The sequence below is a fragment of the Rhinoderma darwinii genome, chromosome 1 (assembly GCF_050947455.1).
Source record: "Rhinoderma darwinii isolate aRhiDar2 chromosome 1, aRhiDar2.hap1, whole genome shotgun sequence".
NCBI classification, from domain to species: domain Eukaryota; kingdom Metazoa; phylum Chordata; class Amphibia; order Anura; family Rhinodermatidae; genus Rhinoderma; species Rhinoderma darwinii.
The window spans coordinates 221,303,258-221,318,040 of NC_134687.1; the positions used below are offsets into that span (position 1 = coordinate 221,303,258).

At 44.5% G+C, this 14,783-nt stretch overlaps 1 protein-coding gene across 1 annotated transcript in view; it reads left to right on the top strand.

Moving 5' to 3' along the window:
- DNAH6 (dynein axonemal heavy chain 6) overlaps nt 1–14,783 on the top strand; it is a 371,264-nt gene that overhangs the window by 62,503 nt on the left and 293,978 nt on the right. The window contains exons 14-15 of the mRNA XM_075861785.1: nt 7,067–7,219; nt 10,605–10,856. Of these exons, the coding sequence (XP_075717900.1) occupies nt 7,067–7,219; nt 10,605–10,856 (405 nt within the window). The remainder of the gene's footprint in view (nt 1–7,066; nt 7,220–10,604; nt 10,857–14,783) is intronic.

Consider the following 14,783-nt stretch of genomic DNA (forward strand, 5'->3'; position numbering starts at 1 on the left):
GACTGGAGACAGAAGCAGGGAGTTCTCGGTAAGTATGAACTTCTATTTTTTTGACAGGTTGCTGTATATTGGGATCGGTAGTCACTGTCCAGGGTGCAGAAACAGTTACTGCCGATCGCTTAACTCTTTCAGCACCCTGGACAGTGACTATTTACTGACGTCTCCTAGCAACGCTCCCGTAATTACGGGAGCCCCATTTACTTCCTCAGTCTGGCTGTAGACCTAGAAATACATAGGTCCAGCCAGAATGAAGAAATGTCATGTCTAAAAAGCAAGACGCATCCGCAGCACACATAACATGTGCATGACAGCTGCGGACTTCATTGCGGAATTTAGAATCTCCATTGAAGTCAATGGAGAAATTCCGCCATGAGTCCGCAAACAGTCCGCCACTGGTCCGCAACAGACAGAGCATGCTGCGGACACCAAATTCCGCTCCGCAGCCTATGCTCCGCAGCGGAATTTTACGCCTCGTCTAAACGAACACTTCTAAATAGAAGTGGAAGTCAATGGAGAAACGGCTCCGCTGCGGATTAATGCTGCGGAGTGTCCGCAGCGGAATTCAAGTGAAATTCCGCCACGTGTGAACCCAGCCTAAGTGTCGCTAAATGCAGTCCGGCGGCTCAGTTAGCACACATGTCAAGATTGGGCAGCCCCTTTTTAGATGCTGCCGCAGTGCCCTCTGTGGATGCTGCCGCAGTGCCCTCTGTGGATGCTGCCGCAGTGCCCTCTGTGGATGCTGCCGCAGTGCCCTCTGTAGATAATGCAACACACCCCTAGATAATGACAGTGTCCTCTTCAGATACTGCCACACACCCACTTGTAGATAATGCCACAGTGCCCTTTGTAGAGGCTGCCACAGTGCCCTCTGTAGAGGCTGCCACAGTGCCCTCTGTAGAGGATGCCACAGTGCCCTCTGTAGAGGCTGGCACAGTGCCCTCTGTAGAGGCTGCCACAATGCCCTCTGTAGAGGCTGCCACAGTGCCCTCTGTAGAGGCTGCCACAGTGCCCTCTGTACATTCTGCCACAGTGATGTCAGGGGATTGCCCAGAGCTGGAGTCCCGGAGCAGAGCCGCTTCTGGCACTCTGCCTGGGATTCCAGCTCTGCTCCTGACATCACTGTCCATATATGGACAGAGATGTCAGGGGCAACCCCAGAGCTGGAGTCCCAGGCAGAACGCTAGTAGGCGCTTCCTGGGACTCCAGCTGTGCTCCTGACATCACTGGGACTCCTGCTCTGGGGAAGCCCCTGACATCATTGTCGATGCATGGACAGCGATGTCAGAGGCTTCCCCAGAGTGCCGGAGCAGAGCCTATACTAGCGCTCTGCCCGGGACTCCGCTATGGGGAAGACCCTGACACACTGTCCACATATGGACAGCGATGTCAGGGAATTCCACAGAGTCCAGGAGCAGAGCCGACACCAGCGCTCTGCTCCGCTCTGGGCAAGACCCTGACACACTGTCCATATATGGGCAGCGATGTCAGGGAATTCCACAGAGTCCCGGAGCAGAACCTGTACTAGCGCTCTGCCCGGGACTCAGGCTCTGGGGAAGCCCCAGACATCGCTGTTCATATGTGGACAGCGATGTCAGGGAATTCCACAGAGTCCCGGAGCAGAGCCGACACCAGCGCTCTGCTCGGGACTCCGGCTCTGGGGAAGCCCCAGACATCGCTGCTCATATGTGGACAGCGATGTCAGGGAATTCCACAGAGTCCAGGAGCAGAGCCGACACCAGCGCTCTGCTCCGCTCTGGGCAAGACCCTGACACACTGTCCATATATGGGCAGCGATGTCAGCGAATTCCAGAGTCTCGGAGCAGAGCCGATACTAGCAACTCTGTGTCCCGCGGGCCGCAGATGACAGCCCCAGGGGCCGCATGCGGCCCGCGGGCCACGTGCTTGAGACCCCTGCTGTAGATGATGCCACACTGCCGCCCTGTAGATGATGCCACACAGCCGTCCTGTAGATGATGCCACACAGCTGCCCTGTAGATGATGCCTCACAGCCCCCCTGTAGATGATGCCACACAGCTTCCCTGTAGATGATGCCACACAGCCCCCCTGTAGATGATGCCACACAGCCGGCCCTGTAGATGATGCCACACAGCCCCCTTGTAGATGATGCCACACAGCCCCCTATAGATGAATCCACTCAGCCGCCCTGTTGATGATGCCACACAGCCCCCCTGTAGATGATGCCACACAGCCCCCTGTAGATGATGCCACAAAGCCCCCCCTGTAGATGATGCCACACAACCCACAGCCTCACTGTAGATGATGCCACACAGCCTCACTGTAGATGATGCCACACAGCCCCCTTGTAGATGATGCCACACAGCCCCCCTGTAGATGATGCCACACAGCCCCCTATAGATGATGCCACACAGCCACCCTGTAGATGAATCCACACAGCCGCCCTGTTGATGATGCCACACAGCCCCCCTGTAGATGATGCCACACAGCCCCCTGTAGATGATGCCACAAAGCCCCCTGTAGATGATGCCACACAGCCTCACTGTAGATGATGCCACACAGCCCCCCTGTAGATGATACTACACAGCCCCCCTGTAGATGATGCCACACAGCCTCACTGTAGATCAGGGGTCTCAAGCATGCTGCCCCGGAGGCTGTCATCTGCGGCCCGTGGGGCACATAGCCGCTAGTACAGACTTTGCTCCGGGACTCTGTGGAAGACCCTGGTCTTCCCCAGAGTGGAGTCCCGAGCAGAGCTCTAGTATAAGCTCTGCTCCGGGACGCTGTGGAATTCCCTGACATCGTTGTCCATATATGGACAGTGTTGTCAGGGTCTTCCCCAGAGCTGAGTCCCGGGCAAAGCGCTAGTATAGGCTCTGCTCCGGGACTCTGTGGAATCCCCTGACATCGTTGTCCACATATAGACAGTGATGTCTAGGGCTTCCCCAGAGCTGGACAGTGATGTCAGGAGCACAGCTGGTGTCCCAGGCAGAGTGCTAGAAGCGGCTCTGCTCCCGGACTCCAGCTCTGGGCAATCCCCTGACATTACTGTCCATATATGGGACTGTGGCAGCATCTACAGTGGGCACTGTGGCAGCATCTACAGAGGGCACTGTGGCAGCATTTACAGAGGGCACTGTGGCATTATCTACAGAGGGCACTGTGGCAGTGTCTACAGAGGGCAGTGGGGCATTATCTATGGGTGGGTGTGTGGCAGTATCTACAGAGGACACTGGCATTATCTAGGGGTGTGTGGCATTATCTATAGAGGGCACTGTGGCATTATCTACTGAGGGCACTGTGGCATTATCTACAGAGGGCACTGTGGCAGTATCTACAGAGGGCACTGTAGCAGTATCTACAGAGGGCTCTGTGGCACTATCTTAAAAGGGGCTACTCAATCTTGACATTTGTGTGTCTGCCAAACGCTGCCAACTGAGCCGCCGGACTGCATTTATCGACACTTAAACTGGAAAACTGGATTGCTGAAATGCGGCCCGTCAACTTCAAATTTTTTCTATATGTGGCCCACTCACCCGGTTGAGTTTGAGACCCCTGCTGTAGATGATGCCACACAGCCTCCCTGTAGATGATTCCACACAGCCTCCCTGTAGATGATACCACACAGCCTCCCTGTACATGATGTCACACAGACCCCGTGTAGATGAATGTGGTCTCTAGTTTTCACGGGTTCTGCGAAGGCTGACGCGTTGGCACACTCACCGATGCAGCGCCGTCTTCTTCAGGTATAGTCTCTAGTTTTCACGGGTTCTGTGAAGGCGACGCAATGACATTCTCACCGATGCAGCACCGTCTTGTTCAGGTGTGGTCTGTAGTCTTCACGGGTTTTGCGAAGGTGGCGCGATGACCTCATCGTGTCACCTTCACAGAACCCGTGAAGACTAGAGACCACACCTGAAGAAGACGGCGCTGCATCGGTGAGTGTATAGGGCATTCAGCATCATCGTGCCGCCGATAGCGAGCAAGGGAACCAATAGTTCCCTTTCCTCTTCACCCCCATATCACAGATCCGTTTTTAATGGTTGGTACATGTATTGACGGTCGTTAAAAATGGATCCATTGACCTCTATGGTTGCTGTCTGGCAGTGAAGACGGCCAAGAATAGGACATGTCCTATTTTTTGACGGGCAATATTCACAGGCCGTTAAAAAAACAGCTGTGTGAATACACCCATAGAACATCATTGTTCTGAAAACGGCCGTGTGACGGCCGTTCAAAAAACAGCCGTCACACGGTCATTTTTCACTGTCATGTGATTGTAGCCTTAGTGTAATTTCTAAGCACCATATATTGTTCCTGGGGATAGAGTCTGGCTGACCACGAAGAATATCTGACTCAAAGTTCTATCTTAGAAACTTTCTCCATGTTTTATTGGGGCCCTTCCAGGTGCTTAAACAGATCAACTAAGTCACCTATTGCCTGAAGCTACCTCCTTATAGTTCAGCATCTTTCTGTATCTATCAATAAGTTTTCCACTAAGGTCAGGACTACTCCTAACTCTGCTCTCAAATGCCCATCGAATTTTGAAGTTGAGCAAATTCTGGACAGTAAGACATTCGTGGAGATCTTCATATCTAATTGACTGGAAGGTATATGGTCCTGGGGGAGAACCTGCATTCCTAAGGAGGAATTGCACTTACAGTTTCCCCTGAATCCTTTTGGAATGTTTTCAGGGAGGGCACCTAAGAAGGGTGTTACTGTTACTCACTTTACCCGGTTCCTGCGACGAGTCCTCTCCTATAATGGCCTCTGTCTTCCAGCGCGCCACTGCTGGATTGGCCCGTGGCTCTGCTTTCCTGTTTGGCGCATATGTCAAGCCTGGCAGCCTTTTTAAATGGGACTCCGGCTTGTGCATCTTGCCTGCAGATTAAGGTACATCCTTTACCTAGTGATTGTTCCTAATTGACTCTGTTCTTGACTGATCCTTGACTGACTGATCCTGACCTCGGCCTTGTTTTTGGATTACGCCTTTATCTCACCGTTTACGTTTGTTGCCTGGTTAATGTGGTTTTACTCCTGGTATTGTCTCATGGCCTTACTCCTGACTAAGCTTCTTTCTCATCTGCTGGCTTACTACATCCTGTCTGCTAATCCGTTTATGGCCCCTGGCTATGTTCCTGAGCTCACTACAAGTTCTTTACTACAGGGCAATTGCTGTTAACATTGACTATTATGGTCACTGTGACCTGTAAATCTGACCAGGAAACTCAGTTTTTTTATTGCAGAGCTTGAGGGTTAAGGACGGTGACTTTCCTTATACTTCGTACCCCAGTCTAGCGGGTGCCAAATCAATTTTTACTAAGAGGATCCACTACTAAAAACGGGACTTGTATCTATTTGTATCTTGTCCCTTTAGTCCATTCCTAGTTTGATACCTCTGGTTTCCATACAACCCACTTACTTTGTATTATTTACTATGTACACACACTCCAGTCCTTCATACACCTCAAGAGTTTCATACAACCCTCGCAGATATATATATGTGTATATATTGAAGTGACAAGCATTAGACATTACATCGAGAACACAACCACATACCGATGCCTCCTTTTTCGGCCTTCCCTGAGTACAAAGCACATGTGGCTAGTAATGTGTATGTATATGTAATATACATCCAGATCCCAACCCTATACTGTCTCCCGGAATTACACTTAAAACTAAAGCCACATCTAGCACCTGACCATTAGTACATGTACAGGCTTATGCATAACTGACATATAATCGACTCATCCATAAACATGTGTAGGACACAGAATCCACAGATCCACATGTAAATGTCGTTTAACTACAGGTTGCAAATAAATGTACAACTACACACTCACTGCGGGACATGAATCCTGTCACTGAGTAAGCCTATGTATATGCTGACACACACCTACATCTAGAATATCTATATGTACACATATAAAGTCCATTGTAATGTTATTGTACTTATATTTATATACTGTTATGGAAATGCAAGTGGAGCTATACCTCAAGGCTGCTGGAGTCTACCGGGAGAGAGTGTGCACGTAAACTCGCAACCTCAAATCCATAACCACTCTGATCGACCGTATCTAAGGCGACTCTAAGGTGTTTGCCAGAGCCGACCGCAAGGTGGGATTGACTTTGCTGCTTCGAACCCAGGTTGTCTTAACAGAGTGTAGTTTTGGATAAGAGGTGCAATGCAGGCAAACATGAGCTGGAAACTAGACAGCCAATAGGTTAACTGAAAGTCCAGAAACGGAGTGGAGGTAATCAGACAAGCCACGGTCCAAACCAGCCGGGAGCGGATAATCAGAATCGGTAAGCAGGGGGTTAACGAAAGACAAGCTGAGGTCAGTATACACGAGGTCCAGAAAACAGAAGTGCAGGAGCAGTCAGGAGCTTGATCACAAACCAGGAGAGAGGAAAATTCACAAGCAAAGACAGGTGGGAAAAGACGGGTATAAATACAACACCATAGCTGATTGGCAGAAGGACAGAGAAGAGAGATAGGTTCAAGGTAAAAGAAGAACCACCCAGAAGCTAGACAGGTTGTCAAGGCGACCTTAAGGGAACAGGTGTTAGCCTGTTCCTGATTTAGCAGCTGTTCATCCAGGGGTGGCAGGAAAATAGAGAGAGCCCCATGGATTTGCATGGCCTATATGTTCCTATTTCTAAGTTGTCTATGCCAACTCCATGAACTCCACCCTAAGACCATCCAAATACCTTACAATGTGCATCTGTACAGTGTGGGTAAATCTATTCCCAGTAGGTCCAGCTGCCTCCACACTTAGTATACAATGGATCCTTCCTCTGTTGAGGATCTTTGAAATGTTAATAAGGCAGTAGATCGGAAACTATGACCAAATGGCCTCTGGACATACTGACACTTCAATGGGTGAACATCACTGAGTAATATCAGTATATACTATCTCCATTTATTAGGCATATTTTATGTGGTCATAAGAAAGAGTGTCTGGATGGGAACAATATTCTCTTTCAACACTGTTATAGTGCATTGAACACGTCAGGAAGTGATCTTAAATTCTATTTCACTCTATCCGGACATCTGTGATTCAACGGCTTCTCTCTCTTTACTTTTTAGGCAATAAATGAAATTCTACCAGTTCTTTCTAAGAAAAAGATGGATGCTATCATAGCAGAAGCTCAAGATGCTCAATTTAAACTTGAATTTTATCCCACAATAACTTTGGATTATGTAAATACTTTAATATTCTTGGATGAGATTCAAGAACGGGTAAGTTAAGAAAATGTGTAACGTACAATGACAATGAAAAGCCAGATAGAAGACAGATGGAAAAATGTCTACCACTCTTGGAAAGTAGGGTCATTTTATTAAAAATAGGGTACTGGAAATAAATATCTGGTGTCTGCTTAGGGTGGAATGCCTGCTTTGCTATCAGGCTTGTCTAGTAAATATGGTAATACCAGGCATTATCTAGTATGCGAGTCTGTTCTTACTAGTTAGAAGTTTAGAAGAACTCATTACTCAAATAAAAAGAATTACATATATTTATATAGACTTGATCCAACAATATTACATTAATGATAAAAGAGCTTGTAAACTCCTTATTTTTTAATGAGTTAATTGATTGTACAAATATAGTTTTCTTATTATTATGCACTTATCCCTTTTTTTAAATCCTAACATTTTAATTTCAAAATGACACAAAAGCAGAAGCAGATAGTAATGAATGATGCTGTGCTTCACAAATCTAATTTTAAGATTCTATTCTTTAGATCAAGATTTAATATTACGTTTCACTAATCATCTGGTTTTCATAACAGTGTTAAGATACAATCATACGTTACGGTGTGGTTAATACCGCTTTGAAAACACGCATTGGAAAAATGCATGCGATTTGGTGCATTTATCGATGCGGTTGCATATCTTGGATGTGTTTTTTGGATGCGGTTTTCACCGCTCCTCAACCACAATGTGTGAATGTACCATTAAAGGGTTTTCCCAAAATAATTATTTATCAGCTATCCATAGGTTAAGTGATAAATATCTGATCGGTGGGGATGTGACCAGTGGCACCCCCACTGATGACAAGAACTTGCTTACCTTGATGTTTCTGGGATCCCTATAGGTATGAAGTAATAGTGCTCATGCTTGACCACCGTTCCATTTCTTTCTATGGGGCTGCCGAGCACTATCTTCAGCTGCCCCATTGAAATGAATGGAGCGGTGGCCGAGCATGCCCACTACTGCTCCATTCTTTTGCGGCTCCCAGGAACAGCAAGGTGAGTCCAATCTCATGATCGGTGGAGGTCCCAGCAGTCGGACCTCCACTGATCACATATTTATCACCTATCCTGTGGGTAGGGGATAAATATTGATTATGGGAAAGCCCTTTAAAGTACTTTTACCCTTTTAGGGGTACTTTTTAACTAAAGTAGGTTGTAATGCTGAAATGCAGTACAGAATTGTTCATCTGTACACTGTTACAGGACATATATGAATATGTGAGTTATTCACAAATGTCAGCAAATGTATTACTAAATTTTTAGCAAAAACCACAAAACCAATTTTGAGTATGGTCATAAAATAGTTAATTTAATTACCTACTCTATTCCTACTTGATTCCCTGCCATGGTTGATTTATGACTTTCACTGCCAGGTTGTTATGCTCCCTCTTCATGGAGCTGACCATGTGTACTAATGTTAAGTTTAGGATCAGGGCCGGCCTTAGGGGTGTGCGAGCTGTGCAAGTGCACAGGGCGCTGCACCCTCCCAGCATGTAGGGCGCGCCACTGGGCTCTGCCTCTACTCTGTGCTCTACTCTTAGTTACACACACGGAGTAAATAAGAGCTGAGAAGCAAGATCAGAGGAGGAAGCTCCGCCTACAGCCCGTCCTGCACGAAGCCTGTGATCCTGTCAGCAAGGAGAGATGGTGAGTATCTATGTGTGTCTCTGTGTGTGTATACAGTATGTGTGTCTCTGTGTGTATATGTTTTTGTATACAGTATGTATGTCTCTGTGTGTATATGTGTGTGTGTATACAGTATGTGTGTCTCTGTGTGTATATGTGTTTGTATACAGTATGTATGTCTCTGTGTGTATATGTGTGTGTGTGTGTATACAATATGTGTGTCTCTGTGTGTATCTGTGTGTATACAGTATGTGTCTCTGTGTTTGTATTTGTATATGTTACAGTGTGTGTGTGTCTGTGCATGTGTTTATGTCTCTTTGTAAAAGTGTGTGTTCAATATTAAAGTAGAACAGATAAAACAAAGATATCTGTGTTGCCCCCTATATATCATGCTGCCCCTTATATACCCTGCTGCCCCTTATATACCCTGCTGCCCCTTATATACCCTGCTGCCCCTTATATACCCTGCTGCCTCCTATATACCCTGCTGCCCCTTATATACCCTGCTGCCCCTTATATACACTACTTCCCATATATATATATATATATATGCCTCTGTGTGTGTTTGTTTATATGTGTCTGTGGGTATAGTTATGATCTACTACATTATCTGTACTCAGAGAGTTATCACTGTTATCTGTGGTGTTACATCGGACTGTAGGTCATACTACTACATTATCTGTACTCAGAGAGCTATCACTGTGTGTTATCTGTAGTGTTAGGGTATGTGCACACACACTAATTACGTCCGTAATTGACGGACGTATTTCGGCCGCAAGTAGTGGACCGAACTCAGTGCAGGGAGCCGGGCTCCTAGCATCATACTTATGTACGATGCTAGGAGTCCCTGCCTCGCTGCAGGACAACTGTCTCGTACTGAAAACATGATTACACTATGGGACAGTTGTCCTGCAGCGAGGCAGGGACTCCTAGCGTCGTACATAAGTATGATGCTAGGAGCCCGGCTCCTTGCACTGTGTTCGGTCCGGGACTTGCGGCCGAAATACGTCCGTCAATTCCGGACGTAATTAGTGTGTGTGCACATACCCTTACGTAGGACTGCAGGTAATGTCTACTACATTATCTGTACTCAGTTATTACTGTGTTATCAGTGGTTTTACATAGGGCTGCTGGTAACATCTACTAAATTATCTGTACTGTGTATATATGTGCCTGTGTGGGTATATATGGGTCTGTTTGTGAATGTGTCTTTGTGCTTATATATATATGTGCCTTTTATGTATTTGTATATGTTCCTGTCTGTGTATTTATCTGCCGGTGGGTGTGTGTGTGTGTGTGTGTGTATATGTGTTTGTACGTCTATATATTTACCTGTATGAATATATTCCAGAATGTGTGTTTGTATATTTGCCTGTATGTCTAAATATCTGTCTTTATGTATGTACAGTATATATGTTCCAGTATGTGCGTGTCTATATATGTGGTTAATTTTTGGTTTGTGTAGAGGACGGCAATAGAGAGTCCCACACAGGGCGCCATCCAACCTAAGGCTGGCCCTGTTTAGGATAGTATTCCTGAGAACTTACAGGTGTAGATGAGGCCTGAACTGTTAGTAGTGCGGTAGTAGCATACGGCAAATGCCTACGTAATGGAACCCGATTTATCGGTGTGCAGGAATGGGACCGATGAAATCATTTCAGAATTACAAAATTGTTATACTTTTGTTCTATAATTATATATAATAAAAACAGCACATCCCTTGACTGTTTTACTATTACTTTTAGATTGATGTTCTTGAAGAAGAGTCCAATGTGGTTGCACAGATGTATCAACTAATTGACAGCTATAACGTGCCAACACCTCCAGAGGATTTTGCAGTGTTTGCTACTCTGAAGCCTTCAATATTGGCTGTTCGAAATGCTATTGACAAGTCTGTAGGTGAGAGAGATAGCAGCATTGAGAAATTTTGTCGGTCCTTGGACAAAGACATTGCAGAGCTAAACAAGGAAGTCAAGGATGTCAAGCAACAATCACAGGTATATGATTATTATGACTAAATGTATGTGTGTGTGTATATATATATATATATATATATATATAAATATACACTGGTCGTGGACAAAATTGTTGGTACCCTTCCATTAAAAGAAAAACCCACAATGGTTGCTGAAATAACTTTAAACAGAAAAAAGCAATAAATTTTAATGTGCTAAAAAAAAAAAAGGACAACAGACATTTCTGAAAGTGGCCTGGACAAATATGATAGCACCCTTAACTTAATATTTTGTTGCACAACCTTTGGAGGCAATCACTGCAAACAAACGATTTCTGTAACTCTCAGTGAGACTTCTGCACCTGTCCACAGGTATATTGGCCCACCCCTGTGCCATATGCAGCAAAGCAGCCCCAAAATATAACCGAGCCTCCTCCATCTCTCACAGTAGGTACAATGTACTTTTCTTTGTATGCTTCATTTTTGCGTCTGTGAACAGAGCTGATGTGACTTGCCATAAAGCTCCAGTTGTCTCATCTGTCCAAAGGACATTCTCCCAAAAGCTTTGTGGCTTGTCAATATACATTTTGGAAAATTCCAGTCTCGGTCGTCTTCCATTAAGTCTACCTTGGCAAATACAGCGACGGATAGTGCGATCTGACACTGATGTACCTTGACCTTGCAGTTCACCTCTAATCTCTTTGGAAGTTGTTCTGTGCTCTTTGGTTACCATTCACATTATCCGTCTCTTCAATTTGTCATCAATTGTTCTCTTGCGGCCACATCCAGGGAGGTTGGCTACAGTCCCATAGACCTTAAACTTCTGCATAATATGTGCAACTTTAGTAACAGGAACATCTAGCTGTTTGGAGATGGTCTTATAGCCTTTAACATGTTTGTCTATAATTTTCTTTCTAATCTCCTGAGACAACTCTCTCCTTAGCTTTCTTTAGTCCATGTTCAGTGTGTGTCACGACGCGGGGTGTGGACCCACTGGGCCGTACAGCGTAGTGGGGTAGCAGCTGGCCAACAAGGTACAAAACAATGTCTATAGTTCAGAACGGGTACCTGAGGCAATGTAGACAGTAGCGGAGGCACGACTTGACTTTCACAGCAGGTGATACCATGGATGCAGCGGAAGACACGACTTGACTTTCACAGTAGATGCAGCGGAAGAAACGACTTGACTCTCACTGTAGATACGATAGCATGGGATACAGGGTACAGGCAGCAGGAACGGGTAACACTGGGAACTGGAAAACACTAGGAGACCATTTGCAAGACAAACTTAGGTATACAACAACGCTCAGGCGAGGAACAAGTGGGCAGAGCCCCTTTTTATAGTCCAGCAGCCATTTGGGCTAATTATTGATGGGTGACAGCTGGACGCGTACTGGCCCTTTAAGGCCGTGCACGCGTGGGCGTACGCGCCCTGCGGGAAACAGATCGAGGACCCGGGAGTGAATGCCGGTGTCTCCCTGGAGGGAGCTGACGCCGCGAAGACAGACGACCCCCGGCCATAGACGTTACAGTGTGGTACACACCATGATACCAAACAGCACAGTGACTACTTTCACCCTTGTTATCAGTTTGATTATTTAAAGGCTGAAAACACCTGTGGTGCTTATTACAGGACACACCTTAGCTTAACATGTCCCTATGGTCAAATTATTTTCAATCTTTTCTAGTGGTACCATTATTTTTGTCCAGGCCAGTCTCGTTATTTTGTTTTTAAAAAAAATTCTGTAGAACCACAATTCAAAAGCAATGCCTGATTTACATTAGTTGATTTTCAGTAAATTAAAATGTATTATTACTTTTGTCAGTTTCAAGTTATTTCAGTGACCATTGTGGGTTTTTAATTTCTTTTACGGAAGGGTACCAACAATTTTGTCCATGACTGTATGTGTGTGTATGTGTATATATATATATATATATACACAATTATATTTTGTTTCATTTTCAATAGTAACTAAATCCAAAAACAGATAAATCTGGCTAGATGTGTATGTTAATTTTTTTGGGGGATTCCAAGGCAAAATGTGGCATATTTATCTTGAGTGGTTAGATATCTCCGTTATTGTTTGCAATTGGTTTTCTGTTACTAGATGATCACATGAAGTATCATACTGTTGTAAAAAAAAAATGTTTAACATAGATGTGGACATATCAATATTTGATCTTCATTAAAACAAAATAAAAAGTTAAAGGTGATGTAACTGAAAGCAAATCAATAACAAATTGATTCTGCCATCGTTAACCCCTTAATGACCGCTGAAACGCCTTTTCACAGCAGGCATTAAGGGGCCTTATTCTAGGCCGACGCTTTTTTCACGACGGCCTAATCTAAATCCTGTATGGGTGTTCCATGCAGGCTTGAGTGGGTGCTCGGCTGTCTGACAGCCAGGCTCCTGCTCCAACGGTAGCGATCGAAGTTTTCTTAGCTTGCCACCGTTTAACCCCTCAGATGCTGCGGTCATTAGCAACTACTGCATCTGAGTGGTTTACAGAGGGCGGGAGATCCCTCTGTCACCCATCAGTGGCCCGAAAATGCTATTGCGGGCTGCCGATGTGTTGCCATGGCAGCCGGGGGCCTAACAAAGGCCTGCCCTGGCTATATGCCTATTAGGCCATGCCAGAGGCATGGCCTGATAGATGCCTGTCAGTTCTACACTGACAGGCAATAATGCTCTGGTATACGAAGTATACCAAAGCATTATATAAGCGATCAAAAGATCGCACAGTGAAGTCCCTAGTGGGTCTGAAAAAATATTTAATGTGAAATAAAAATTATTAATAAACGTTTTTTTTTCCATAAAAAGTGGTTTTATTTAGTAAAAGTGTAAAAAATAAAAACAACCCATATATAATATCGCCGCAGTCGTAATGACTCAAATAATAAAGTTAGTATATTATTTAAATGGCAAGGTGAATGCCGTAAACCCCCACAAAAAAATAATAATAAAGGTTAATCAATAAGTCCCACATACCTCAAAATGGTAGCAATGAAGTCCCGCAAAAAAACAAGCCCTCATTTAGCGTCATCGACAGAAAAATAAAAAAGTTATGGCTCCTGGAAAGTGGCGATGCAAAATAAAATTAATTTGGTTCAAAAGTGTTTTTTTATTCTGCAAAAGTAGTAAAACATAAAAAACTATACATATTTGGTATCGTCGTAAACGTACCGACCCATTAAATAAAGGTAGCATGATATTTACTTCGCATGGTGAACGGCGTAAATTTAAAATCCATAGCACAATGGCTAAATTGCTGTTTTTTTATTTTCCCCCTCCCAAAAAAAAGTTAAGAAAAAAAATTCTATATCCCCAAAATGGTGCCATTGAAAGATACAACTCTTCCCACAAAAAACAAGTCCTCATACAGCCATGTAGATGGGAAAATAAAAAAATTATAGCTCCTTGAATGTGACGATGGAAAAATGAAAACATTTGCTTGGTTATTAAGGCCCAGAATTCATGCAGGGGGAAGGGGTTAAAACAAAATACGTGTAAAACACAAAAGTAGCACAATAAAAAACAAGATCTTATAGACCGTAACATTTACAGATGATTAAAGACAACAATGTATAATTTTGATTGAACAAATGCAATTATTTAGTCAAGTAGGATTAACGAAGAACCAGATCAGAACAGTGGTTCTGTACAAGTTTAACTGAATAGTAAAAAAAAAAAGGGGGGATTGAGTGAAGTTGAGACCAAATGTAGAACATACATATCACATTTAAAACATAATGAAAAAGAGAGGAGGAGGGAAAGAAGAAAAAGGAAGGGGGAGAGAAAATTAAAGAACATTCAGCTTTTCCATCTTGGAGGGGGAGAGAGTAATCTAATTTGTATATCATAAACCTGTGAGAAATTGAGAGGGTATATGCAGTTGGTCATACCGTATCAATGGAAGAACATATCTTTTCAAATTTAGTGTTGGAGTCAAGGAGAAATCTGGTATGTTT